The 26901-nt window shown below is 42.7% G+C and overlaps 1 protein-coding gene across 1 annotated transcript in view; it reads right to left on the bottom strand.

The window, feature by feature from the left end:
• Positions 1–26901, bottom strand: part of RNF150 (ring finger protein 150) — a 127345-nt gene that overhangs the window by 41368 nt on the left and 59076 nt on the right. The window contains exons 2-4 of the mRNA XM_030015576.2: positions 14156–14406; positions 6858–6929; positions 6354–6436 (exon numbers count right to left, since the gene is read on the bottom strand). Of these exons, the coding sequence (XP_029871436.1) occupies positions 6354–6436; positions 6858–6929; positions 14156–14406 (406 nt within the window). The remainder of the gene's footprint in view (positions 1–6353; positions 6437–6857; positions 6930–14155; positions 14407–26901) is intronic.

Below are 26901 nucleotides of genomic sequence, written 5' to 3'. Positions count from 1 at the left end.
ACATTATCCAGGCGGAGGAACTGAAAGCTTCTTGCCTAGCTTCACCTGACACAAACTGAGATTGAATACAGAGATATTTAGTGCACGTACCTGACTGACATTGTATTTTCTCTTGCGAGCATATTCTGTTACCCTGTGGTTATAGAGGACAAATGTTACAAAAGGCAGGAATGTGGGGCTCGGGATTTAAGAAACGCTGTTGAGTTGGCCAAGGAGAGAAGTCAGGACTTAGCCCAAGGCAGTGAAATTTGTTCAGCCCAACTCCTTCTGAAGAAAAGGAGGGAAGTTTCCTACCATGCACATAGCCTCAGAAATTACATTGGCATGTAGGAAACTGAAAATTGACCTGCCTTCCCCAAAATCTTTTTTTAATCAATACATTGAATAGAATAGAATAATTCAGTTATTATGGAAGGGACCTTAGTCCAACTGCCTAATACAACTTAATAAGAGTAATAATTTAGGCAAAATTGAAAGCGGGCATTTTATTCTGAAATATGAGGCTCAATATACACAGCCTTGCTCCAAAAGATGCAAACTAAGACTAATTTGCTTGTTTTGAAACACCATATAGATCAGCTCTAAATTTCCTTTCTAAGGCTTGCAACAGGTGTCCCACATTTTACTTGGCAGAGCCTGAAAGTCGCGTTTCAGTTTGCTTGAACTTTTACATTTGAGCAGTCCCGGCCCGCGTTTCCCTGTGCTGCCACTGCCCCAGGCGCATCGCTCGTACAGCACAGCCCTACAAACCCACCAGGTAACCGCGGGTGGGCTCAGCTCACAGCTGCCCCAGGGCTCTGCCTGGAGCAGGGCACGTACCAGCCTCCGCGAGGAAACGCAATCTCTGAGAAAGCCAGAATCACTTAATGCACCAAAATAATTTTAAATATTTAAGTGGTACGTATTCAGCTGAATGGGTTGGCTGCTGTATTGTGTCGTGGCCTCTCTCACACAAGATACACACGGCCTTTCAACTTGGTGGAAGATATTGAGGTGCACTTTCACCAATATCGATTTGCAACCCTGGCTCTTACTAACATGGTAGCAGCCCACATACTAGCTGGCTGGCTTACTAGCTGGGTTCAGTCCTAAGACTAGAAATTCAAAGCCAAAACTGCGTGAAATGTCAGAATCTTATTCTTTTCACTGCAATGTTTTTTCCTCACTACTTCTAGAAGAAACGGGTCCTTTGTGAAACAAAGCTACATGGCAAATCATCACATTCCTGTACTTGATCTGACTTCACACAACTATGGGAAAGGGCAAATCTGTTCTTGGAAGTTCGACCTAGTCTAATTATATCAGTTGGCTGCAATACCAAACTTTGTCAAACCTCATCTGATCCTGTATGTCAACATGATTAACACAAATGAAGTATCGTGATACTTAAAGTTCAAACCACTGCTTTACTGAGGCTACTGCAGTTCACAAACCCCTCCTTCCAAACAAGACTTTCTTTACTGGATAAAAACACAATGTACCCAATTTCAGTCTCTGTCCTGCGCAACTCTTCCTTCCTTTTATCTCAGGAGGGACGTATTCAGCCCATCATCAGGCAAACATTCTGAACAGGTGAAAGCATAAAGATACAGTCCTCAGGCATGTGTAATTTTACATGTAGAAGTCTAACCAACAGAATTCCTTGGGTGCATTAATTCACAGAGGGTACTGTCTCGCTTTTCAGCTATTTGAAATAAGTATGAAATTCTTGATAGTGGTTGGTTTTCTTTAATTATATACTCAAATTAAAAAATAAGTATGTTTAACTGCAAACATCTGAAGCACATTTCTGCCAAAATAATCAGTACATTTACAGAATCTGAGATATTTATTATTCTCTTGAAAAAAATAGATTTGCAAAATCTGTTTTGGATAAAACATAAGTAACTTCTATCAAGCCATTTTACCATAGACTAGAAAGTCTCCTTTTGTTTTCAAGTTCAAACTTTGCAAGCCTCAGTCAAGCTGAGGTTCATATGTGGTTCATATTACAGCATTTCATAATGTTTGTTAATCACCAAAAGCTTGGAACTTTCATGCCTTAAAGATATCAAAAACTGAAGTTTAGTGTTCCTGAAGTTTGCTTCCTACCAATGCCGAGTAATTTAAATACATGACAGATCATGTCACTTTGCACTTCTCAATCCTAAATTAGCACTGCGTATTATGGCTCTATTAATTTCAGATTTAATATGTACAACAGAAGGAACTTGATTATTTGACAGAAATCTACCGAAAAAATGGAATGTTATTGAAAATCAGATAAAGATTTGCATTTTTAAATTTTTATACCACATTATATAATTAGAGCACTCATAGTATCTATTTTTGAACATGTAAACATTTGTGCAGAGAAGTGAGGTGGCAGGCTTTGCAGATTTGGATTTGAAAGTTTGATTTATTCGTTATTAGCTACAGCACCATGTACATGCCTATGGCTTTCAAGAAATTGTGAATTGTTTGCTGTCCTGATAAGTTTATCATCCAAATTCAGGCAAAATAAGGGTCAGCACAAAGTAAGATAAGAGAGCAACTGCAATATTTCACTGTCACATGGTAAGACAAAGATGTAAAAAGACCAGCTGCAACAAAATCCCCCTCCCTCCACGGTTCTGACTGATGCAAGTTTTAAAAGGAAGAAGAGGGTAGAGGCATCATGGTTGAGTTCAGAAGTAATGACCCACACAGGGACACAGTAAGAGAGATGTTTCAAGCACAGGCTCGGGACATGGCTTTGACAATCAAGTCAGAGCCAGAAAAAAAGATGTGGGTTTTTTTTTCCTGTTGTGTGCAACCACATGCGTTGCAAAACTATATTGATTTGCATGGGTTGAAAAGTTTCTCAGAGGAACTGTAATTGATTAGTTGAGAGAGGAAGGCGAGAGGAGAGGAGAGGGGATGTTGTAACAATCCTCATACAAAACAAAGCAGAAAGGGAACAGCTGTTCTTCACCTCTCCTAGGGATAAGAGACACCAAATTTCGGTCACATTTCGGATGTGTTTAAACTGCAGCAAGTGGGATCCAGGTTACACAATAGGAAAAGCTTCACCACAGCCAGGGTAGCAAAGCACTGCAATAAATTAGCAGGGGAATTTGCAGAGTCTTCATCCCGGGAGACTGCAGAGTGTGTTGGAAAAAACTCCCAAGAACGACACGTGCACGGCCAGTGCTCCTGTGCCGTTCCAGAGGTGGTGGCCTCCTGGGATCCCTCCTGCACTCTTCTGCGACTGCACGCGGCTCTGTAAAGCTCACAGAGCACAAAGAAAGAAAAAGAACCTCAAAATCCCAGAGCATTTAATTTACTATTATCTAAATAGCACTTCATATTTTTTAACTGGAGATTACTTTTGTTTGAAATGTATTTAAATTTTCTTTAAAGCTGCAATTTTAATCATGCAAGAAAAAAAATTTCATTTCAGGCTCAGCCCAAAATTATAATATAATTTGATTGTTGTAAAACTATTGTAAAGCTTTCAGCTCGCCAACAATTTTGAGAAACTTTTTTTCCAGGTTAAGGGAAACTGTTCTCCTCCCACCTTCTACTCCTAGTCCCAACTTACCAACCTGCATGCAAACAAACCTAGCAGTCGTGTAATTTTTCTCAGAAGAAAAATGTGAGCTAAGAGAAAAGGAGGCAAGAGCAGAAAGAGAGGTACATCCCTAGGGATCCTGAGTAAGAGCATCAGTTGCCTGGATTAAGACATAGGGCTGAAGCAAAGGATTGAGAAGGGTTTTGGTGAGAGACTGAGCAGCACTGTAGTATCCACTGAGAAGGTTTGGGCCTTTGGGGGTGCATGTACGGTATTATTTGTTTATTTTTGAGGAAGAAGGAAGGACAAAAGAAGATGATGATAAGGGTAAGTGAGAGGAAGGAATCCAAGGGAAGGATGTGTGTGATGAAATAATTTTCACAAAAAGAGAAAGGAAGAGTGAAGCAGTCTCTGAAATCACAGCTGTTCATGGAGTGAAGGTTCAGGGGAAGGGAACGAGCTGGAACGGGGTCAGAAAGCGTGCTTATTGGTGACAGAAATGAAACAACCAAAAAAAGACTTTATGAAGAACTCAGTACAGATGAGGTTGAAAGAATTGTCTTGCCTCTCTGTAGAAGTTTAGTAAAGTCAGTAAAAGTTTACTAAAAGGCACCCACTGGGAGCAGCACCACCAGTAACTTCTCCAAAGCCAGAGCAGAAAAGACTAAGGCGTTTTGAAGTTAGACATGGAGGACAAGCAGAAGGAACTGGGGCTATGACAAGAGGTGTCACTCTGGGAACAATGAACTTGGTTACATTTGATGTTGTGTCAGTGCCCTCAAAGATAACTTCAGTGATGGTTGCTACCATTAAACATAAAACCAGCTGCAAGCCAACAATTTTTTTTATCAAGTGTCAGTCCTTATTTATTTAATACATTCTGTAGAGTGAAGTTCATTAATGCAGTCAGTTGTGGGAGCTGGCTAAAGAGGACAGGCAGGAAGAAGCACAAGTTCACTGGAATTCTCCTCCTAGCTCTCCCGAGCAGGATACTTAACAACAGGCTATCCCAGCGCCGGCTCTCTGCCAGCAGAAAAGAGAGGACATTTGGGGAAACAGCGCAAGTACTAGTAAACATGTATCTATATGACTTCAGAGCTCATCCACTGCAATATTGGCCGGTGGATTTTTGGTACCAATTTCTTAGGAAATTCAGGCTCCACCAGCCTTAAAATGCAATCTCAAGATATACAGGGCTTTATACAGCGTGTGCCTGCTAGCAGTGGTTTTCCCAGTACTGCCTACAGTACAAAGCAGCATCTTTCATGTGCAGCTCTTGGGGAGTATTTGGCTTTGCAGGTAAAAAGTTCTGCATCTTGAGCACCTCCTGAGTAGAAACACTAAGGTCAGCCAGCACTGGTGTCATATGGTGCTGGTTTCTGTAAGGCTTGGCGAAATGCCAGCCTCTTATTAAACAGCAGTCTAATGAGGTTGCCATACTAGAAACTGCACACGGTTTAACTGAGGATGCTGGAGGAAGAAACCTACAGTCTGTAGGTCTTTATCAAGATATAACACTCTCCTACTCACTTAACAGAGACAGAAATTGATCCACTTTTTTTTTTTTTTTTTTTTGTTTTGTTTTTTGATGAGGAGAGGAGACTGACAACAGCAGAAAGAATCATGACTACCATTTCCTGGTTTGGAAGTGCAAACCCATGCAAATGTGTAAAATATTGCCCTCAATTTATGTAGCAGAAAAGCCAGAAAGCAGTGAAGTAGCTGCTTGAGAAAGATCTTTGAGTTTTTATAATTCAAAACTGCTGAGGCTCAAACTGTATTTTACAAGACAGTTCTGCTGCTGCTACCCTTTTAGCATGAGTCATTTTCTAGGCGACCTTTTAAGTCAGCCAAGAGCTGAACATCACCTGTTAACTATGTGTTTCCTATTCACTCTGCTTGACTCAACACTATGGATGACAAAGTCTGACTGGAGCCTCATTGAATTATGAGGCGAGACACAAGTGAAAGCTAGAGCTTAGACTTATTTTTTGCTGTTGTATAACTACCTCCAAAAACTGCCTGTCTCTATCATGCAAAATTTCCAATTTCATTATGCTTCTATGAAAACAGGCTTGATGTCAAACCAAGGTCCACCTTTTCTGGTAATTTCTCATTTTCCCGTATTTCTGCTTCATTAAGTGATGTGTTTGTGTCTGTTCATAGAAAAAAAAAGAGTTCACAAGCAATTTGTCATTGTGGGGGATTTACAGTAGGTCAAATTTATGATTAATCTGTTGCTTTTTGTTTGCCATTTAGTGATGGCAGTAAACAGATTTAGCGAGTCACATGAAGGAACAGAAATGGACAGCTTGTAACATTCAAATATCTACTAGGGAACAACATAGCAGGAAAAGAAACAAATATTTCAGTTTCTCAAGCCAGTGAATATGTCTGCAGCAGAAGAAAGAAACTCTGTTTAAAAAAATAATCTCTGCTCTGCATGTACAGCACTTGAGCTTCCTGTTTCTAGGGAAATCAAACACTTGATATAAAACCAGCGAGGAAAACAGAGGAATCAAAACCTTTAGTTTAAAAATCCTACAGATGACTTTGTAATAGGTCCAGATCAAACAAAATTTCTGACTATCATGCTAAACTCAGGTTCTCACCACCATGAATACTACTTCCACTTCAAGTTGAACAAAGAGGCATTTCAGGTATCTTTACCAACAGATTTTGAATAAATAAAAATGATAAATTCACCCTTCCCTCCCCCCAAGCTCTCAGGTAATCTCATCAGCGTGATACTGTGAGAACAGAGCCTGTCTTGAATTAGAGAGACAGCCAGTGCTAAAAGCACCTTCAACCTTCAACTTACCTGCAAGGCAAAATTCTGACAACATCATTGGGCTTGTAGCCTTCAATACAAACAGCACAGTTATCAAAGTCTGGCTCAGTTTCCTACAGGAAAGAGAACATTCATCATTTTCATTTTTTTATTTTGACAGTTAATCTCTTCATACAAGAGCCTATGTGACAAAGTAAAACGGTCCTTGATACCCGGTGCAAATCCAATAATGCATTTCAAGACAAGCAAGCCAGATTTTCCGACACGTTTCCAGTTGGAAACTTGCCCTGAGAAGCGTGCGGGTTTAGTTAGCATGTTTTAACTTCCAGGATTTTCTGCATCTTCACAGAATCACCTTCTTCTCTCTCTACTCCATTTCATCTGTAAATTGCTTACCAGTATTCCGCCCCAGCCTGAAGGACATGCAGTAGCTAAATAAGTAATTGCCATTTCTGTTCTGCCTCATTGTGCCAGTGGTCTGAAGGAATCCTCAGCACAGGGTTTCATTTGGTAATAAGCAATTTGAAAAATTACCTTATCACCTTTCCTGATTGTTCTGACTTGTAGCTTGCTGATTGCTTTCTTTGCAGCATCTCCAAGCCGGCGCTGTAATAAAAAATGTGCTCTTAAGCAAAGAGTATCTCTTCATGCAGAAATCATCACCTTTTCTCCCTAGGCTTCTTAATAATCTGAAGTGACTGTACATGAAACAGGACAGTGCTGTATAAATATAAACAGATGAGGTCAGTCATACTGTCATTCACAATAAGGGCACAGCAGGTATTCTAGGCTTGCTGGTAACCCACAGCCGAAGAGGCAAAGCTAGTCTAATGGAGTTCCAGTGGAGACTGCACGTGAGCCCATCAGGACGCTATACTACCCCACCTTTACTATTCCAGTGAGTAGCAATGTATGTAACAAGTCCACTATTTGCATATCCTACTTCTTCCCTCTCTTTTTTTAATCACACCTGCAAAAAATACATTATTAAATGAGGCCTGGGCTAACAAGCAAAGTGAACACTGGACTTAAGATTCTGAAGGTCTTTATTCTTACATTGTTCCAGAACTAGTTCATAATCTTCAGCAAGATATAAGTGCTGAAAGTTAGCTGTTAATTTGTTAACACAAAACCCACGAATAATCTTATCTGCTGTTCTCTTTTCCTGCAATACAGAGTTGCCTACTTTATAGGAGCAATGCAAGGTATAAAAATGAGGCGAAAGCATCTGCAGTTTCTTACAGGTAAAGCACTATATAGTCCTGTAGTAACATCCTATCCATACATAACCATTTGCTTGTTCTTTGCCTTTCTACCTTTGTCTCCAGCAGACCACGAATTGCTTAACCACGTGATGTTTCTGACTGTTCTCCCACATTTCCTGAACACTGTTACTGTGCTGGCAGGGTCACGGCCACTCAGGATTAAAGTATGTAGTAACAGCCTGATGCAAAACACCCTGCTCTCAAATGCTGAAGATGGAGATGCCTGCCTCTTGCAAGAGGCTGAGACCATTATGGGGCCGTTCATACAATCACTGCTCAGCGGAGCTACCTCTGCACCCTGTGCTATTGAGCTTGTGCCTGTATCAGCGCTCCAAGGACTTGGCTGTTCACTTCTGCTAACCCAACAAGGAGGAGATCTGGAGACAGACTCGCAGGCTGGAAAGGTCTTTGAGAAGTCATGTACTCCCACCCCCTGCTCAAGGCTGGGTCAACTTCAAAGTCAGGGCTGTGTCCAGTCAAGTTTTGAATGGCTCCAGGATGGGAGATTTCACAACCTCTGTGGATAATTTGTTCCAGTGCTTAACCACTCTCACGGGCTTTTTTTTTTTTTTTTAAACATACGAATGGAATTTCCCTTGTTGGAGTTTGTGGCCATTACCCTTGTCCTTTCTCTGTGCACCCCCTCAAAGAGTCTGACACTGCCTCCTCGCCAACCACCCGTTCTGCAGCTGAAGGCTGCAAGCAGAACCCTTCCTCCTCCTCCTCTGCTCCTCTCCTGGCTTAGCACATCGAGCTCTCTCCGCCTCTCCTCAGATATCGTGTGGTCCTGTCCCCAGACCATACTGGTGAGCCTCCTCTGGGCTGTCTCCAGTTTTTTCATGCCTTTCTTGTACGTTTCATGCAGCAACACCTACTCCGATGTCTTTTTGTCTGCATTATAACAGCTCACGATACAGTGCATCCCAATTTGTCACCAATAAACGACCTACTTAAACTCTTCTCTTCACCTCCCCTCCCCATCCATGCTTCCAGCCATGTGTTGTTACATAGGAGGGAGACTTGGAGTGTTGGTGACTCAGAAGACACTCAACTTTTTGGACTGGGAACACCGCCTGTGCCAGAGTTCAGAGGGGCCTGTCGTTGGGAAGGGTTTCCAGCTGGAGGGGGTGAAAGCACGAAGCCAAAAATGGAAGGAAGCTGGATGTAGTTTGTAAATTGAGACCTAATCACCATACAGATACGATTAATAAATAACCACTTCGTTCTTCAGATCCAATTAAAATCACTGAATTAAATTTAGAGAGTAAGCTTATTGGATTGGAGAGACATGAAGACTGACAAAATGCATGCAATACTGAAAGCAGAGAGCAATTTCAGATATGGCCGAAGAGGTGAAAATGATCTTGGCTATCATATGAGATTTACATATGAGCTTTCCAGCGTAACTAATTACTACACGTGAGGGAGTATCTTGTAGTTATACATCATCTTTTCTGTAGTACGTTTTTCTCACAGTCTCCCTTAAATAAAGGGATCAGATGAGAGTTGGAAACATTTCTTGCCAGCTATTTGTTTCTTTAATGTAAATCAAAGACAGACTGATAACATTCAGCAAGACAAGAGCCATTATGTCCTGCTTCAGGAATTGCTTGTGATTCCTTTTTATCATTATTATTACTTAAACTAATGAAATGTCTCAGTTCTTTTTTGTACGTTCTTCAAGGGGAAAGGACAAGATTAAAGACTTATGTACATCTTTGATCTGCTTGTTTTTATGTTTGCTTTCTCTTATCTATCTTAAATAGACAAGTTCATGACTTACATACAAATGAGAATAATTTAGTTTTTGAAAGAACAGGAATATCTTGGAGTAAAGTCATGCTTTCAAAGGACCCTTCCATTTGAACGAAAGGCATGCTATCACTAACCAACGATTTCCCCTAAAAGATAAGAGGCATTACAATAGTTTAAGGGTTTAAGATGAGGCTTAGAGATTTACAACCATAAATCTCATAATCTCATTAGCAAGGCTGCAACATTCAGTACTGGACTGGAAGGAGTTAAGCATATCAGATGCAGTGGTCTTGTGGAGAGGGCGATACTAGTTAAAAAGAAAGGACAGTAGCATGGAAAACATCACTTGTCTGTTCCTGAGGAAGTGAATGACTGTAGACGCTGTGGTGCTGTGGAACAGAAATTACAGTAAGTGCGTCTCTCTTAATGGCCTTACTAAACTATCACCTTTGCAGAGAGGAGATCGCCTTGTGCCTTGCGCAGAAGGAAGCGCACCATCAGGATGAGGTATCAGACACATCTCCTGTACCACAGATAAAGTTTGGGGACTCCATCATGTGAAGCATCTTCCCAAGTCTGCTTCAAAGACTGATGTCTCTAGTCAATGGCCCAAAACTCTCATTCAAAGCCACAGCCAGCAGTCTTCCTTCTCAGATAATTCCTTGACCCTCCACATGCTGCCAGTCACATACTAAAGCAGATACTTCACTGGAGATTAACCCAGGAGGCACGGGACCCTCCCCAGCCCCAGTGTGATCACTGCCTGCTTTGGCTTTCACTATCCTGCAAAACTCATGGAGCCCACCTGGTTTCACAATGACTTTACAGAAAACTTCTTACCAAGAAAACAATGGGAAGAAATGACATGGAAGAAATACGGTCAACAGGTCTGGCACTTAAACATTATCCCCTCACCATCTTCCCATCTCACGTCTCACAGATGACAAAAAGAGAACTCTACTATTACTGGTGAAATATGAAATCTGGCACACTGACAGGGCTGGTTTTGGGGTTTTTTTTTAAGCCTATGTCCTGGCTGTTACAGGGCTGAGACAGCAAGTGACATTTTGCTGAATTATCTCCAGGACTTAACTTGTCATGTAATTCCAAACTGCTTTCAATTAGCTCTGCAACCTGATGTCTCTTGATGCAAGCAATTCCCACAGTCTTTCACAGAGAAACTCCCTCATCTTCTGGAGGGCTCCAGGAACAAGCTGCTGAGGAAGCAGATTGCCTATGCTTTCCTTACACAAATTTATCCTCTTCATATCAAAAGGGTGTATCATCAGGGCAACCACCTACTTCCTGGACATCTTATTAGGTGGGAAAAAAAGAGGAGGCCTTGGATTTTCATCCATGTGAATATTACTACCTACCTTCTATTTCCACATGTACCGTACAGTCATCTGTGGTAGAGATACTCTTAAAAATTCAATGTATTAAAATAAAAATTGAAATCACCATATTTGTAGCTGACACCCTGGCTGCAGGTGCACAAGCCCATAATAGAAGACAGTTTTGTGCTCTGCTGCATCCACTCCCAGCCAAGTTGGGATGAATGGGCCAGGACATTCAGCGAGAATCCTTGAACTCCTGATTCTCCACTCATGAAAATCATGCACCTAACTGGAGTGAGCTGTGTCTTCCTTCTGGCACATGAACCTGGATTTTGCACACATGGTGAGGAAGAGTGGTGGCTGAAGATGTACATGCTGTATGTCCAGGTTTCATCTCACTGGGGAGTCACAGGAAATGCTTCCAGGAGATTCTTCACCCTTTCTAGCTGCCTCTCTCACTAGCTGGGCTCGTTGCTTTCTTGATGGATAATTACATCAGTTCCTTTTGGGTTTACTACTTGATCAGCAACTTACGCTGTGTGCAAGAAGGGAAGCGGACCTGGAAAGGTGGGTCACCATATAAAAAAGGACAAGGAGGCAAAAGTGGTTATGAGATTTGACATGTTTTTCATGAAAGGAAGACATAGTTGCAATGGGTCAGCTTGGAAGAGTCAAAATGGAAGATGACTTAGGGAGACTTGAAGCGACCAAGGAAAAACATTCAGAAACCTTGCTTTCATGTAACAGTGCAACACTCCTCCTGCTTGGAGACAACGGCTTTTTCTGCCAATCCTATTTTGCAGTCAGCCACATTGTCCCATTCCCTCAGCACACTGCCAAGACTACCAGTCCAGAGGAGGCTGAACTGCTCCTGCTAGCAACTCCAGCATCAGCCAAACCTAGGAAGGGCATGCATGACAGAGGTTAACAAAGAGGTAGGCATAGGTTCTTATTTGACACAGAAATCACAGGCCCGTACAAGCCCTTGTTTTAAAACAGTGGGATTTTAAATCATTCAGATGTCAAAATGAATTTAAGCTTATTAATTTTTATTTTTTTTTAAATTTTAACTGAAGTCTAACAGAAGAGTCACAGTTTTTTGCACTTTCAGAACAGGGCAGTCAGTTTGCAGAGTTAGATTTTATCGCATTGCAGGGTAGGAACTGATAGCACAACTTTCTCTGAATAGGCCAGCTGGCTCCCCCTTCATCTGATGCTCTGTTTATCCAAACATGTCAATATTTGGATAAACTTTAGCCTGAGTACCTCAAATACAGATAGAAGGAAGCATCTTTCCTAAAGTTGGCCAGCAATAAAGGTGCTTACACACATGCAAGGCTTTCCAAGTAAACACAATACCTTCATACAAACAGACAAATGCAAGTTATAATGCCAAAAGCTTTTGAGCGCGATGACAAAAGAATCTTGCTCCAGCAAAGCAATACAAACAATTTTTCTTGTATATATCTGAATATCCAAGATATTAACATAGAATTTTGTGATCCCATCCTCGTGCTACAAGAAAATCTGTCAAAGAATAAAAAAAAAAACCAAGCAGAACTTCAGGGGAAATGGAGAGGAACCCTCATGGAAAGGGCAAAAGCAAGATAGGCTCTTCTGAACTACCCACATCATTATATTCCATTGCCAGGACTAAAAGAAAAAAAAAACCAAACCACAGCAACTCTTTAACACAAATGGTTGAGCTTTGTCTGTATATCGCTACCATTTTTCATATGAAAAATGTTAATAAAGAGATGAGAGGAGATGTCAGGCAAAACTGGATGAAGAAAGTACATGAAAAAATTCTAGTTTGCCCCATATCATTATTACAGCTTCGGCAAAAAATTAATAATTGCTTAAGAGGCATACTTTCTTATTCTTCTGAAGAATAGAACTAGTATAATAACAAAGTTATTAAAACCTCTGCACAGGACAACTGCTTGTGCACACGTTAGTCTTGTTCAAACTTTGGAAAGAAAATACTGAAAAGGAAATCTGCTTGAACATATAAACCTATCAGTTCCAAACTATAGCATATTACCTGAATGAGCTTCTTATTTTGCTGGGTTTCATGTTTATGTATGTCTATTTACACTGCTAATCTGCCTGTATAATTACTTGATTGAAAGCACACTTGTGGTACCCACATACATAAATTAGGCACACATGTGCTTTTGCAGCCAAAGCATCTAAAAATTATCACAGCCATCACAGGGAATCTGCTGCCAGTGATGTTCAAATTCCAGCTGGGATAGTCTCATTCTTGCTATCCAAAATTTCATACTGTATATTTAAAAGGAAAATATATTCTCTCTGTCTGTAAATACAGAGCAGCTGCTCTCTATCTCAGAGGATGCCTGAATTTCAATGGGGGAGGGTGAGGGATCCCTATACATTAAGTATACGTTATGGAGTGTGTGGCAGTACTTTTCTCTACAAGATGATTATTAACGCTCTCAGTCTTACTTTTTCTGCAGAGCAAGCAAGGCAACCCTCTCCCTGCCCCGACAGTAATTTATTAAGGGTCCAGAAACAGCTCTGAATTACAGTGCATTTTTTTTCCCCTGCAGTAAAATGGTTATCTCCTCAGATTTCATACATTGATGATGTTTTCTACTGTACCATTAAAATGAAATGTAGAAGCCTCAGCTTCACAGTTCTGCTGATGCTAAGATAGTTGCATCCAGACAAGAAAAGATTAAATTTATTATTATCATTGCTATTATTATTCATTGCTGAACTACCATAAAGACGCACAGTGCTTTATAAATCCAGAAGGCCTCAGGACCTAAGGCTTATTCCCACTGCTGTTGACTTCTCTCCAGCTCTATAGGTTTTGGATCTCTTTCAGGGGGTTTGAACAAGATGCCAAAACCAAAAGCAATGGTTTAATAATATTGGTGGCTATCACTACAGCACTTACATATTCAGTGATCATTGTCAAACGAACAGGGACATGTTTGCCTTTCAAGCCCAAGACCCTTCTAAAGAAGTATTAAAATGAAAACACTTTCTGTTCTTTTTTTCTTTCTTCACTTATCGTGAACCCTTGTTTCACACACAGACATTCACATACCTCACTATATTTCAGTCATCATTTTGATCTCAAGGGTCATTCGTTATACACATTTCTATGTCACTTGGCTATATGTACCAAGGCAATCTTTTCACTAATAAACATTATTAACTTTCTGTCTATTTCTTGTGTGTTTTGCATGGAAGAAAAACCCTGTAATATATATACACACTATATTTATTAATTTCTTTTTTCCTGGATCCCATCTATATTGACAGAAGTCTTGGCTTTTTCCCAAAGACAGGTGTTATTATATCCCCATTATTTTCACTTCCTTGTCTTTTGTTTTGGTTTGTCTTTTTTACCACACATTCACAATTTCCTCAACTTTTACTTTTAAGCTGAATCCCACGGTGATTTATTGGTAGCACAAACAGCCATTCCAGCACCGCTCACCTGATTTCTGTCTCTGGCATTTGCGTAGCGGAACCGCTGGATGTAATAGAAGACCAGCCACGCCAGCGAGATGATCATCAGCACAATGAAGGAGATGGAGACGAACACCACAGAGGTCCGGCTGACGTACTTCTGCAAGTTGCGTGTCCCGATGGTTATGTACATCATCACAGTAATGTTCCTCTCCAGGAGGCTCACTATCTCTTTTCCTTTGGGTTCAGGAATCATTATTGCTACAACATCTTCTAGGCCTGTCAGACAGGAAAGAGAGAAAAGAAACCTTAAGTAAAACAAGTGATTGCCACATAATAAAATGACGACACATAATAAAATGACAAGACGATATGGCAAGGCCCCCCCCAAAAAGGGGGGGGGGGGGGGGGGGGGCAAAACAGTAACAAAAAAGCTCCCCTTTCTCCTGCTGGTTTTCACCAAGGGGTAAGTCAGATGGATCTGGTGAAGGTTTCAACTGGAACCAGTTACACACTGTGTTTCTATAAACTAATCTCGGTGAGATACGCAAAATGCGTTTCATGGGTTGACATAAACACAGATTTCCGGCACTACTGAGGCTTATCTAGACGATATTGCTGTAAGCACTGCAGAACGGGAGGCACGCTGCAGCCAGCATCCTTCTGTCCAGCACTCCGTATACATTAATCATAGCCCATTTTGCCGGGTCACGAGTCTGTCACCGAAGCCTCTCCAGACCCCGCGTTCAGACCAGATATGCTTGCAATGGACAGATCCCCGCGTGGTTTCATAGCCCGAAGGCACCAAAGCATCGCTGCCCTCGCCCGGGGGCTGGCAGTGGGAGAAGGCTGCAGGGACAAGAGCAGCTTGACACGTTCGCAGCTCACCCGCTGCCCCGTGCCGCCGGAGGCTGCCCGCAGCCTGAGCCCACGGAGACGTCTCTGGGAGCTGGGCTCACCAACCGATGCAAGTCTAAAGTCAAGAGCACTGTTTTATTCCACAAAAAAACGCTACTGCAGCCCAGATCGGCCCCCGAGGCAGTCTACAGCACGGCCCCACAAGGACACGAGTCAGCACAGCCAAGGCGGCAAAGGGGTGTCCGCTAACGGGATGGGGCAGGGACTTTCTACAGCCCTGTCAACCTTTCTGAAGCCACAACCCTGTGAAACAGGCCCTCCGCCGACCCATATATATTTATATATCTATATCTCCATATGTTTATAAATAAACTATCACTGCTTTATGGTTTAGTGCTAGGGATATTCCGTTCTTGCACTTCACAAAACAAGTACGTAGACAGTTTTTACACCTAAGCTATGTTTTGCAATAATCAAATCCTGAATTGCACTAAGCGGCTAAGGTCAAACAGATATATTTTAACGTAGAAACATGCTAGACGCAACATCCTATGAAACGACACGAACTGGCATTTAGGAAAAAAGGTACAAACTGGGGGTGGCTGAAGTCAGAGAGACAAATGCTGGTGTGTGGTTTCAGAATTTCAGCTGGAATCCCAGGAAATCAGCCAGCATGTTGTTAACCCCACGGCTACCTGTATTTTGACTGTGGCAGGAGGACAAAGTGCTGCCTGCCTTGAGACATTCGTGGAGGTGGGAAGGGATCGTTTGGCCACGAACGGAGACGTGGGAGGGCAATTTACGTTTCCAACAGCATCCCCCTCCAAGCTGATATCCAACCTGAGCTTCACTGGTGCAGCACTGTGCCCTGGTCTGCATGGTCCGGCTCAGACATTTCTCCACCAAAAACCCCATGGAGGTATAAACCAGGTTTTCAAAGGTATTTAGATGCTAAAGACCAGGAGGTGTCTAGCAGGATTTTGGATATAGTAAAGCAGACGGGTGGGTGGCATTCAGTGGAAAATGCTAACCATGGTGGAAACTTTATCAAATTCTGCTGGGTGCCTGGATCAATTGGAGGTACTGAAATAGCTGTGACAGACTGTTGCTACTCACACACAAAATTTGCTGCAAAGCTGGGAACTGAACCCTCCTCTCTGAAGTCTTGGAGTAGAAGTGCAAACACCACCACTCTTCCTCTCGTGAGGCTTTCCATGATAACACTCGCCTGATTATGAACAGGCCAGTTAGCGAATAGGGGGAAATCAATAGTTTGGCTGAGTCAAGCATTTTAGATGTCCATGATAGGAAACTTAACCTTTCTGCTGATAATCTTCCACAAAGCATTAATAATTTTCAGCTATTTCTCTTTATTTGGCTAGTAAGAGCCCACCTTCAGCAGCAAACTCTTCTGATACCTGTTTATTACAAAAGGCTAATGCAAACATTACCCCAAGAGCCTAGGGAGAATTTGCCAAGTCTCAAAGTGGCTGAGAAGGGCACTGGTGCCATGCCATTAATTTTTCCTGCAGTCGGTAAGACAAATTTTCTGGAGCAGTGCTTGGCTGTCCACATGCCTGCCTTTGTTCTTTTCCTTTTCTTTAAAGAAAAAAAAGATTTATAAATCACTCTGCAACAAAAACAAAGCAACTACCTCACACATTGCCGAAAAGAACCCATAGTGAAAAATCCCACAGCCAGAAATACCGAAATGAATTTCATCAACTCCTCTCAAAAGCCACCATTCTGACCCACTCACTTGTCCAGTATGGACCTCTAACATCATCTTCAGTACAATCTTGGACACTGTATGAATGATGTTACCTGAAAGCCTATAAAAATGGGAGATACAGACAAAAACATTTTCAGTAGAAAATACAGGTAATATCTAAACTGTTTAATTATCTTGAATCTTACATTTCTTTAACAACATGTTTAGTTATGTGTAATTCAACTGAATATAGCTTAGTATATTTCTGGAGAACTGTAAATAACAGGCATTGGCTAGATATGACATGTTGCAAATAAAGAATCACATTCAATTGTTCAGCTATGAAATTAATATTTTTGTAATAATAAAACAAGCACCCCACAGTAATGTCTTATCTTTCTTTAATAGTAAAGTAATGAAAAAGAAGGAGAAAAAAATTGTAATCTCCTGCATAAATTTAACCTCATTCCTGTTTTTCATCACCTGCCCTTTCTGATTAAGCTACAGGGCAGCTTTCTGGCTTCAATTCATGGTAGAAACATAACTGGTTTTGAATAGGGGTGCAGCCACATGCCTCCCTTCTCTGCTCTCTCCTCCTTGCATCTCCCTGCCAGGACGGTTTACTGCCACCTTGGGCCTAGGGCCTTCTAAGATACTTTAAAAAAACCAAGATACTAAGTAAATTGCCATGGATATATGCTAAGTAAAATTGCGTTTAGAAATGCAGAATAGAAGACGCGGCTATTGCAAGAGGAAAGCAGCTGCTTTTATTTATTCAAACCCTTAATATATTCAAATTTCAGGCTATCTGGTTATTTTCTTGGGAAACATTACCATTTGTAATGAAGCATTCTTGGAAAAAAATAACCAAATCAGCAACAAATAATAATCAGGAATTTCTTTTAAAACATTTTATTGAGTTTATGATAATTTCTCCAAGGCGCTATAGAGAATGCTATTTGATCAATCAAGTCATTAAGCTAAGTTTTTATTCTCAAATATTCTCACTATTGGGAAGAAAAAAAAAAGCAGCAAGTAATTTATTTCCCTTTCCTCCCTTATACAACAAAATGTCTGGATATCTCGGTTTCAGTATCTAATGACACACGAGAAGCTCCGACCTACATGAAAACTATACAAATTAAAGAAGGGAAATAACGTAATGAGACATCAATGTTAGAGATGCATTTCTATGCCCAAGGACACAATTCTTCAACAGACTTCAAAAAAGAGAAAGTATCCGGTAATAGGTACTGATGCTTCTCTGGTGAGTCAAATGCTAACAATGCCTTTCATTAAAAACACCTACAATGGTAACTGCATTTTGTGGCACTCTTGTTACCTAACATTTCTTTTCTTTTTCTGGCCAAGATTAATGCAGAGTTTGACATGAATTTTTAAGTAGCTGTCAGGATGAATCAGAGATTCATAAATCAAAGGTATTCAGGCTGCAGTGAATGGATTTTTTTCTTCTTTTTTGGCTTAGGAAATATTTAACATATCAGTGCTCTCTCCTTGTGAGCCAATAATGAAAAAAGTAAGGTAGAACTTACAGGCATTTGGGATGATTCTTAAATCACTTTAAATAAATAAATAAATCATTCACTTTAACTTGCTGAAGTGTATTTGCCTAATCAAATATTTCTGGGTGGAGAAGATGAGCTAATTCTGCTTCTGAGGGTTCTGCATCCCATGGCATTACGCAGGAGGGCCATCGGCACGGTTATCGGTGGGTGTTGGACAGGCCCGGGCATTGCTGGCTCCAGAAGTGCCGTGCTGGAGAGCTGTGGACAGGCTTAGCTTGTTTCCCACTCACTGGGCTAAACGTGTAGCCCTGTGGCTAATCCCTCAATGGCACGTCAGCCGCACCAAGCTGTGGTTACTTTGTTCACTTACAAAGAGTTGCGCTGGAATGAATAGTTCTTGATACAGCAAATCCCCCAAGCGCTATACCTTCCTGCACGGGTCATCCCAGGCTTTTCCTCACCCTTGTCACATCTCCTAACAAACTGCTAACAGCAGGAGGAACCACGGAGCAAGGGGAGATGGAGAGCGAGTCGGCAGCAGGCACCAGTCACCCTCCGACACCTACACGTGGCGGCGGACGACAGAGTTGCAAAGCAGCAATGAAGTCAGAGAGTACTGTCAATGGCAAGATGCGCGCTTTGGAAGAAGACCTGGAAGACCCTCTCCAAACCTTCCTCTTCCACACGGTACTTGGCTATGGAAATACATTTCAGCCGGGATGCTTTTATGTGAAATTGCAAACTTTTTCAAGTGTAACAATCTATTCACTGGTGACAGAGGAAAAGAAAGACTTCAGTTCTGTAGCAGTGGCTTTTGTAGAAGAAATGAACAGATTCTACGGCCAGCCGTACGTAAATTCTCCACCTTGGCCACAGGCTGTGCTGACAAACCTGCGATATTTCTTGATTCTGCTCTGGGAGCTTCAGGGGTGATACTGAAAATGGCCCTCTGTTCTTCTCATTAGCAGTCAGGCCGAGCAGTGGCAGGCTGCTGCTTTAATGCTTTGTCAATTTTTGATGGAGGCTCTAAGAAGTGGTACGTTTCTGACACATCATAGAAGAGACGGTTTAATTCTTCATGCTTGGCAACTGCCAGAAGTCAGTCAGAGAAATAACTAATTGAATTGTTTGAATAGAATTCCGATTTGGGAGGCATATAGAGTCTTCTCCAAGATATCCTATCAAGATGTAAATAAGGATTTCTCTTACGTTGTACATCAAAATCAAGTACTAAAGTATTTCCTTTTACAGATTTTGTAGCTGAAAACTCGAACACTATTCCAGAGTTCAGAAATTGCCCTGATGAAAAAGACAGCGTTCAGTCCCGCTCAGAGCCCAGGAATAGAAACCTCGCAGGAGGGTGCAACAAACCTAAGCAACTCCTCCTTTACTTCTTGAAGAAATAATTTCATTTTTAGGAATCAATTTCAGTACCTAGCAGCTATTGGGGAAAAAGCAAACCAAAACGCAGATCTAACCGATTGGACGGCCTGCCCGTGCCCAGCTCCGGAGCACCCTCCCCGGGCTCAGCCCATGGTCTGTGGGTCCTGCCAGCCCCACGCAGCGTGAGCCAATTCGGCCGCGGCGCTTCCTGCGAGCTCAGCAGCGCTCGCCCTGCACAAGGACTTACTGTGCTGCCAACCGTGTGAGCGCTTTCCTGCCGTAGCTCCTGCTGCTGCCTGCATCCGTGCGAATGGATTTTTACGGTATGATCTGGATGATGTATAACATTTTGAAGCAAATTTGGAGCAAAGCACAGACATTATTTTTTAAAGAATACTATTGGGTTTTTTTTCCTCCAGAAAGGCAGCTCAGCTAAAAAATTAGTACTGAAGAGAATGAAAAGGAATCCACGGTGATGGTGCTGTAGTTGTGATTGTCTAAGCTATAACCAAGAATGGTCTGTTGGGCTATTAGAAGGTACTACCTTGTGCTACAGACCTTGTTCTCTTTGAAAATGCTATTGCTCTATAGTCGTGTTTGGTTTCTTTACAATGAAATTACATGGGAAATGGTATATAGGTTAATCGGATGGCATTTCAATTGAATTTTAATGCCATGTAAATTGTTCTAATATTTTCATAGTTGCAACAAGGGTTCCAAGACTTTAAGACCATCCAATGAGAGTTCAATCTTAGTTCTTCTGTTCTGTATGGTGCAATTATAAATTGACCAGAATATCAGCTGTTACCTATTTTTCTTCTTTAAAAATAAACATAGGCTTAAATTACATTTTGGTGAACTCACAAATTACTTTTGGAAGCCAAAGCGGTATTTTAGAAAAGCTGATGAGCTTCAGCCATTTCAGAGAAGCAGCAGCGTAATATTGTTTAAAAAACATCCTAAACTCTTACGTAGGCCAACTGGGAAGCATTACCGGTAGGAAATCAAACTGGGTGAAAGGACCGTCCCCTGCAGGAACTCTCCTTTATGGGGCATTCATGGCATTGGTCTCAAATTTAAGTATCAGTAAATGAGACTATAGAAAGAACTGGCAAAGAGAAAGGCAATATATAGCAAGTAACAGTAATACATACTCAATACATCATATATCATAGGTGAAACAACTACAAACTGTCATCTATAATCTCTTGCATAAACTGTCGCGATGCCAGAGGACTAGAAAGGACACCAATTTCTAATGAGGTTTCATAACAGATATGGGCAACTACGGATCTGGTTGTCCAAAGTTATTCAGTGAGGTTCCTCACCAAAGACTTGTAAGCAAAAAAGGCAGCTCTGAATAAAATAGCAAGGACATCCCATGAGAAAATAAGGGGTTAAAAGACAGAATCTTGGTCAAAACATCAGAGAGCCACCGAGTACAGAAGAGACCCAGGGACCACAAAGTGCTGGAAGCTGGGAAGGCGATTCTGGGGAGGCAGGACTAGACATTCACCCTGTGCTTGCACTCTTCCTCAAGCAGCTGCTGTTCACCATTACGAGAGACACGATGCTGGGACAGCTGGATCTTTGGTCTCAAACCATAGACTTGCTTTTACCTTAACTGGGAACCGAAAGCTGTATCTGCCCTGGAGAGAAGAAAGATTAAGTCACGTCGTGACAGCGAAGAAACAGGGCCAAAGTCAGAGGTCTGATTATGCCAAAAAGTCCCTCTCTGAGCCGGCGTGGGGAAACCATACCTGTTTCTGCGACCGGTGATGAACAAGAAAGGACTGGGGCTGAGAGAGCTGGTGCTTCTTGCTTCTCACAGCCCCAGTTAGGGCTTGACCTGAGGCAGAAAGGTGTGTTTCTGACGTGGAGGCAGGAGGGTGGCTTGGTGGCTCAGAGCTGCGCACCACATACGTGAGTGTCCACCAAGTGTCCAGCTGCCGCCATGGGGTTACGAACGCGGGCACAAAGCAGAGGAAAGCAGCAGCAAGACGGGAGATGCAGCTGCTGGCCTGGAGAGACAGCCTGCATCACCCCCCACGCTGAACATCACACCCAGGTGCTGCGGGGGGGCCCGTCCACCTCGTCTCTCCGTGCCCAGCCCAGAAAGGTATCACCGTCACCAAGGGCAAGGGATCGGTGAGGTTTGGGGCAGGATCTCACCCTACGGTGAGGTGAGGTGAGGGAAGGCTGCGGAGCGGGATGCTGAAGCCTTCGCCTACCCGCTCGTGGGGCTCGCAGGCAATGCCTGCCCCGAGGTGCCCCCCACGCAGCAGCCCCACTCTGCCCTCGCACCCTCCTGGGTGGAGGAGGAGAGCTGCCAGCTGGGAAAGGAAAGCAGGAGCATGAACATTCTCTGTCCCTGCTGCTAAAACTGAGACACACCAGTCAGGCAGAGCTAACCCCCTTCTAGGGTGCCCAGCCTGAGAGGGGAAAAAAAAATGCAGGGGAAGGCCCGAAGCAAAGACAGCACAGCAGCACGTAGCCCTGTTTTTATGGATATTGAGCTACTGAAGTTATCAGAACATGAGTTTTCACCATATCATCTTTTTTCTTTTTTACTCTAGGCCCCTTGCTTTGCAATGATGTAGGTGCTTTCAACATCCCCTGCCCACGTTTCCAATTTGTTTTCCTTCTCTGTTTAAAAGCAGAGAGATATTTCCTTCAACTTATCCTCTCCCTCATTTCCCGCTTCTCCTTGGCACCGTTAGGACTCGCCTTGGTCCTTTGCCCATCTTCCAAAACATTTAGCTGTAAATCAGGTTTCCTTAAAAGGCAAATGCAGCAACCATGGAGAGAGGAGCGACACCTTTTCCCTACAGCACTTTTCCCATTTGTAAAAGAAGGAAACTCTTTTACGCGATCTACTTTTTTTCTTTTCTTAGACAACCTTATTGTCACAAAACACTTTTCATTGCAGAAGCACAAATATCTAGTAGGACAATTAAGTGACCTGTAAAGAAAAAAGACCTACTGATGTTAATGACCGGCTACAGTACTTAAGTAACGGATACAAAAGTTTTCTATTCGGTCCCCGAAGTGAACAACAATAACCTCCAGCAGAGCTGTTCGCGGTTCATTTCTTGCGATGCTAAAACCAGGAGAGGCAAGATGCTTCTGGCTGTGATCTTTCCCGTGAAAAGCAGTCTCAGCCACTGTTTATTACTGTTTAGGGACAAAGAAATTTCTGTTCATGTTTTTGTAATCAATGCTGATTTTGCCAAGTCTGTAAGAGCTCAGAATATATTGACTTCCTCTGATTTTACGCAGAAACTGCAGCAAAGGAAAAAGAAGTAAAAGGCTACAAAACTCACAAAATCAAATTCAGCACCATAGCTGCATTTTTCCTGGGCTTGGTTCCCACAGTGTCAGCTCATCGGTCTGCTGAACTAACCAATGCTAATGAACCAATGTGGTGTTACTTATTCATACTTAATTACAGAAAACAGACGGTTCTCCGAGAGGTTTCCTCAGACACCAACCCAACCCAAGGCACAAATTTTGGAGACTGTTATCTTAACCACAATAGTACTTCATTATAACTGCTAATCATTTGTACTGAAGACCTCTCTAGAAATCTCCCTTGGTTTCTAAACAATATACACTGTTAATGGCATATGCCAACTTCTCTGTTCTGGAATTTGCATTGCAATGCTTTATGATTTTTTTCATGTACAAGGTGGCCAGACAGACTCCTTCATGCAGGCCTTACAGCTAGGATACGCCCCAACTCATAGCAAAATATGCTACAGGGTTAATTCATTAGTAAAACACAACCTTTTCAGAGTTGTGGCAAAACACACCCACTGTCTAAAGCAGAAGCTGCTTTGCTATCTTCAGTGGAATTGTGCCAAAAGAAAATATGTCTTAAATAGCATCTTACGTAGTCAGGGTAGAGTACAATGCAAACACATGCTAGTTACTGTGCCTGGCGCTCTTAGAACAGGTATAAATACATTTTCATTTACAAATGGGGAAACTAGAGCAAGTGTGTTGAACAACTCGATAAAGATCCTTAAAAGATAAGGGCAGAGCATCTGATTCCCAGCCTTATCCCCAACAGGAAAGCAGCACCGATACTCCTCCAAACAGGCAGGATGAATAAGCAGAACGGCTGGAGTTGCTCAAGTCTTCCTTGGAAACAGGGGCAGGGTTCAGCACAGCCCTGCCTGCCCAAAGCGCCCTTCCCTCTGCTGGCAGGACAATTCGGCAAGAGCCAGTAGATGCTGTCGTTGTCCACTCCCTGCGTGGGGACAGGCGTGCCGAGTTTGGCACTGTACCCCTGCTTTAAACCCTCCTCCCTTCAAACTATGGATCCCTCCCCAGGTAAGCCTGTATTTGGGTGAATCAGGATGCTTGCACAGAATATGGCGTAAAACCAGCCGGCTGATCATACTCGAGTGCTTTAGGAAGGCAGCAGCCCTCGCCGTTTGCGACTGATCCCGCAACACACCGCACGGGGAAATGCCGGTGGCCGGGAGCGGTGTGAGTTGGTGGAACCTGGCAAGAAGCACAGCTTCCCACTGCAAACACCAGGCCAGCCACCTCTAGCACAGCTAACTGCAGCAGGGACCTGGATTCCCTCCTTCCAAACTTTAATCCCGTACCTTGACAATACACGAACACATTTGGTAGAAATGCAACCTACAGGTGCGCAAAGATGCATGGATGACGCGAAGATAAAACGAGGGAAACAAATCAACGACACTGGAAGTAAATGAAGCTGTTGTTTGCATAATTAAATAACCTACATGGAATTATGTCATGCTAATAGAGTTATGTGCTGTTTGTGTTTTGCAGACCTCAAGAACAAAGAATATTGAAAACACACAGAAAATTAGGAAGTAAGCATGAGACTATACACAGAAAAAATGTGGCCATTATTATGAAGATCAATTACAGCTTTTAATCTAAATTTAGAGACAGAATCAGTGATTTTTTTTTGATGTAGTGACAAATCCTGCTCATTTACTCATAACGTCAGAGAAAGTGTTAAAAAAATGTTAGTGCCGTATGCAAAATAAACATTTGACCCTGGTGAGTAAGGTATCATTAGGAACTTTCTAAGCCATTAAAAAAGGAAAAAAAGAGAGGGAGAGAAAGACACGTATGCAAAAAATCTCATTTCAACTGAAATGCCTGAGTTCTAAAATGATGTTTCAAACACTTTTAACACAGCTGAAAATACCTTTTAAACCCAAGAGGCTTCATCTACAACTCTAGCTGAAAACTATTCATCAAAGGAAATAGATGGGGACCAGATGAGGGTTTCTTAATCACCGGTTCTCATCACCAGTCCCCACGACTGGGACTACATCAGTTCCCAGCACAAGTCCGAGCAGCTTCAAAGGCACTGCAGCACCTGGGGACTGGTGAGGGTCCCCAGGGCACTGCAGAGCCCTCGCCGCGGTGCTGCTCTGACCCTTGATTTCTCCTGCCCCTTCCCCACCTCTCTCCCAGCACCTCCGAGGTGCAGCAGGTCAGCCCACCAGTTACAGCAGAGCTCCCGCTGAAATTCTTCCACCTCGGCACCCAAATTATTACGCAGGGACAGCTCGAGGCTGCCTTGGCTTCCCTAAAACCCCCTCTTTCACGTTGACCCAAGGACCGGGCACCACGGGCTGCAGGCTGGAGGAAAGGAAAGGGGACGTGGTGACACTGGCTGCTGCTTGGGGAGGCACGGCTGCGCACATCCTCCTCCTGCACCATCAAACCTGCCGGTCAGAGCAGCCTTACAGGGCACCCGTTTTTCTCCAGAGAAGACGAAGCTTCACAAAAGGTGGCCTCGGACACCCTTGCCTACAAATCCAACAGAGAAAATCCCCAAACCAAGAGATAAAGACAACTCTGGTTGAAGCCACATACTACAACTCTGGTGGCTCCGTGTGGGCCAGAGCGGTTTGCGATTTAAAAAGCACAGATGACTGAAAGAGTAAAGAGCTAGAAAACAGCACAGCACATCTGGTGTGGTTTTAAGCAATGTTGCTGGGCGTGTTCCAGTTCAAGTGACCCTGAATTAGCTGGGCAAGAAACGGGTTTGGAGCAGCAGTCTGGGAACTTTGTAAAATTACTTCAGGGGATTTCCTTTTTCCTCACTCAGATAAAACTTCCCCAGAGGTGCAAAACCACTAACTGCTTTTATCACTCTGTGCAGGGGGATGGGATTAGAAAGAACTGATAAGAACAATGAATTAAAATGGAGCAAAAGGAAAGAAAACAGTGAAAATAAATGGTAAAAACAAAACAAAAGGACAAATAAGCCAAATCTCAGGCACAGGGCTAGGAACATGTCAGCAGAATGAAACAAGCCAAATCTGAGGCAAAGTATCACCGACACACTGCCCAACCCTCCAAAATTGCTGAACATCCCTCAGTGCCATTAGATTTTTATGGGAGTTTTGTAGACCTCTACAATATGTGCCCTTAGTCCTCTCTTTTCCAAGGTGAACGATCCCCGTCTTACTCAGCCACTCCTCATATGGAAGCCATTCCATACCTTTGAACATACTTTCCCATATAGGGGATGGATAGGTTTGATTAATAATGGCACGTTTGCCATCACTTTTTCTAGTTGCTGCCATCTTAAAGACTTTCCCAGGAAGTAAAAAGCCTCCAGTGATTATGCTTAGCATAAGTTGTAGCCACAAGCCTGAACCTTCTTCTTTTCACCTCACCTTAGCATCACATGGATGACTGATGCCACAAGTCTTTCTACCTCCGGCAAAAGTGGCAGTCTAGCTTTCATGTAGAATTAGCCGTCATTTGTTTTTAATCAGCGATAACAAAATCATCCCCAAAACTACAAAGAAATACTGAAATGTCATCATTTCTCAGTTCAAGTAACCCTCCTCTTTACACCTTCCCAACTCTTGGAAAAAACACACCCTCCAATGGATCCAGCAGCACGTTGGACTCTGCTGGGTCCTCACATGTTGCCTGCAAAGCAACCTTCTGCCCGCCAGCAAGGCAGGCACCCAGCACTGCACATCTCCCATGCCCAGGGGGAACGGGAAAGAAGTCACCCTCTGCGTGTTGAAGCAAGAGGAGCAGAGGCAGAGAAGGAGTGGAACCATGCAGCGCAGTGTCAGCTGCTTCCAAAAATGTCACCCAACCCAACTGCAGAAGGTTTCTTCACTGCCCGCAGCCCGGTCAAGGCCATACACCAATTGGGGGGGGGAACATTTGTAGCCTCTGTCTGTTTATGAGCTATTAAAAACCCCAAATGCCACTGACTTCCTGAATTAAATAAAGAAACAAAAATCAAGAAGGCACCTCAAAATAGAGGGG

Source organism: Aquila chrysaetos, chromosome 1, assembly GCF_900496995.4.
Source record: "Aquila chrysaetos chrysaetos chromosome 1, bAquChr1.4, whole genome shotgun sequence".
Lineage (NCBI taxonomy): Eukaryota > Metazoa > Chordata > Aves > Accipitriformes > Accipitridae > Aquila > Aquila chrysaetos.
Note: the sequence above shows the minus strand (reverse complement) of the source record. Positions and strands in the feature narration are given on the sequence as shown.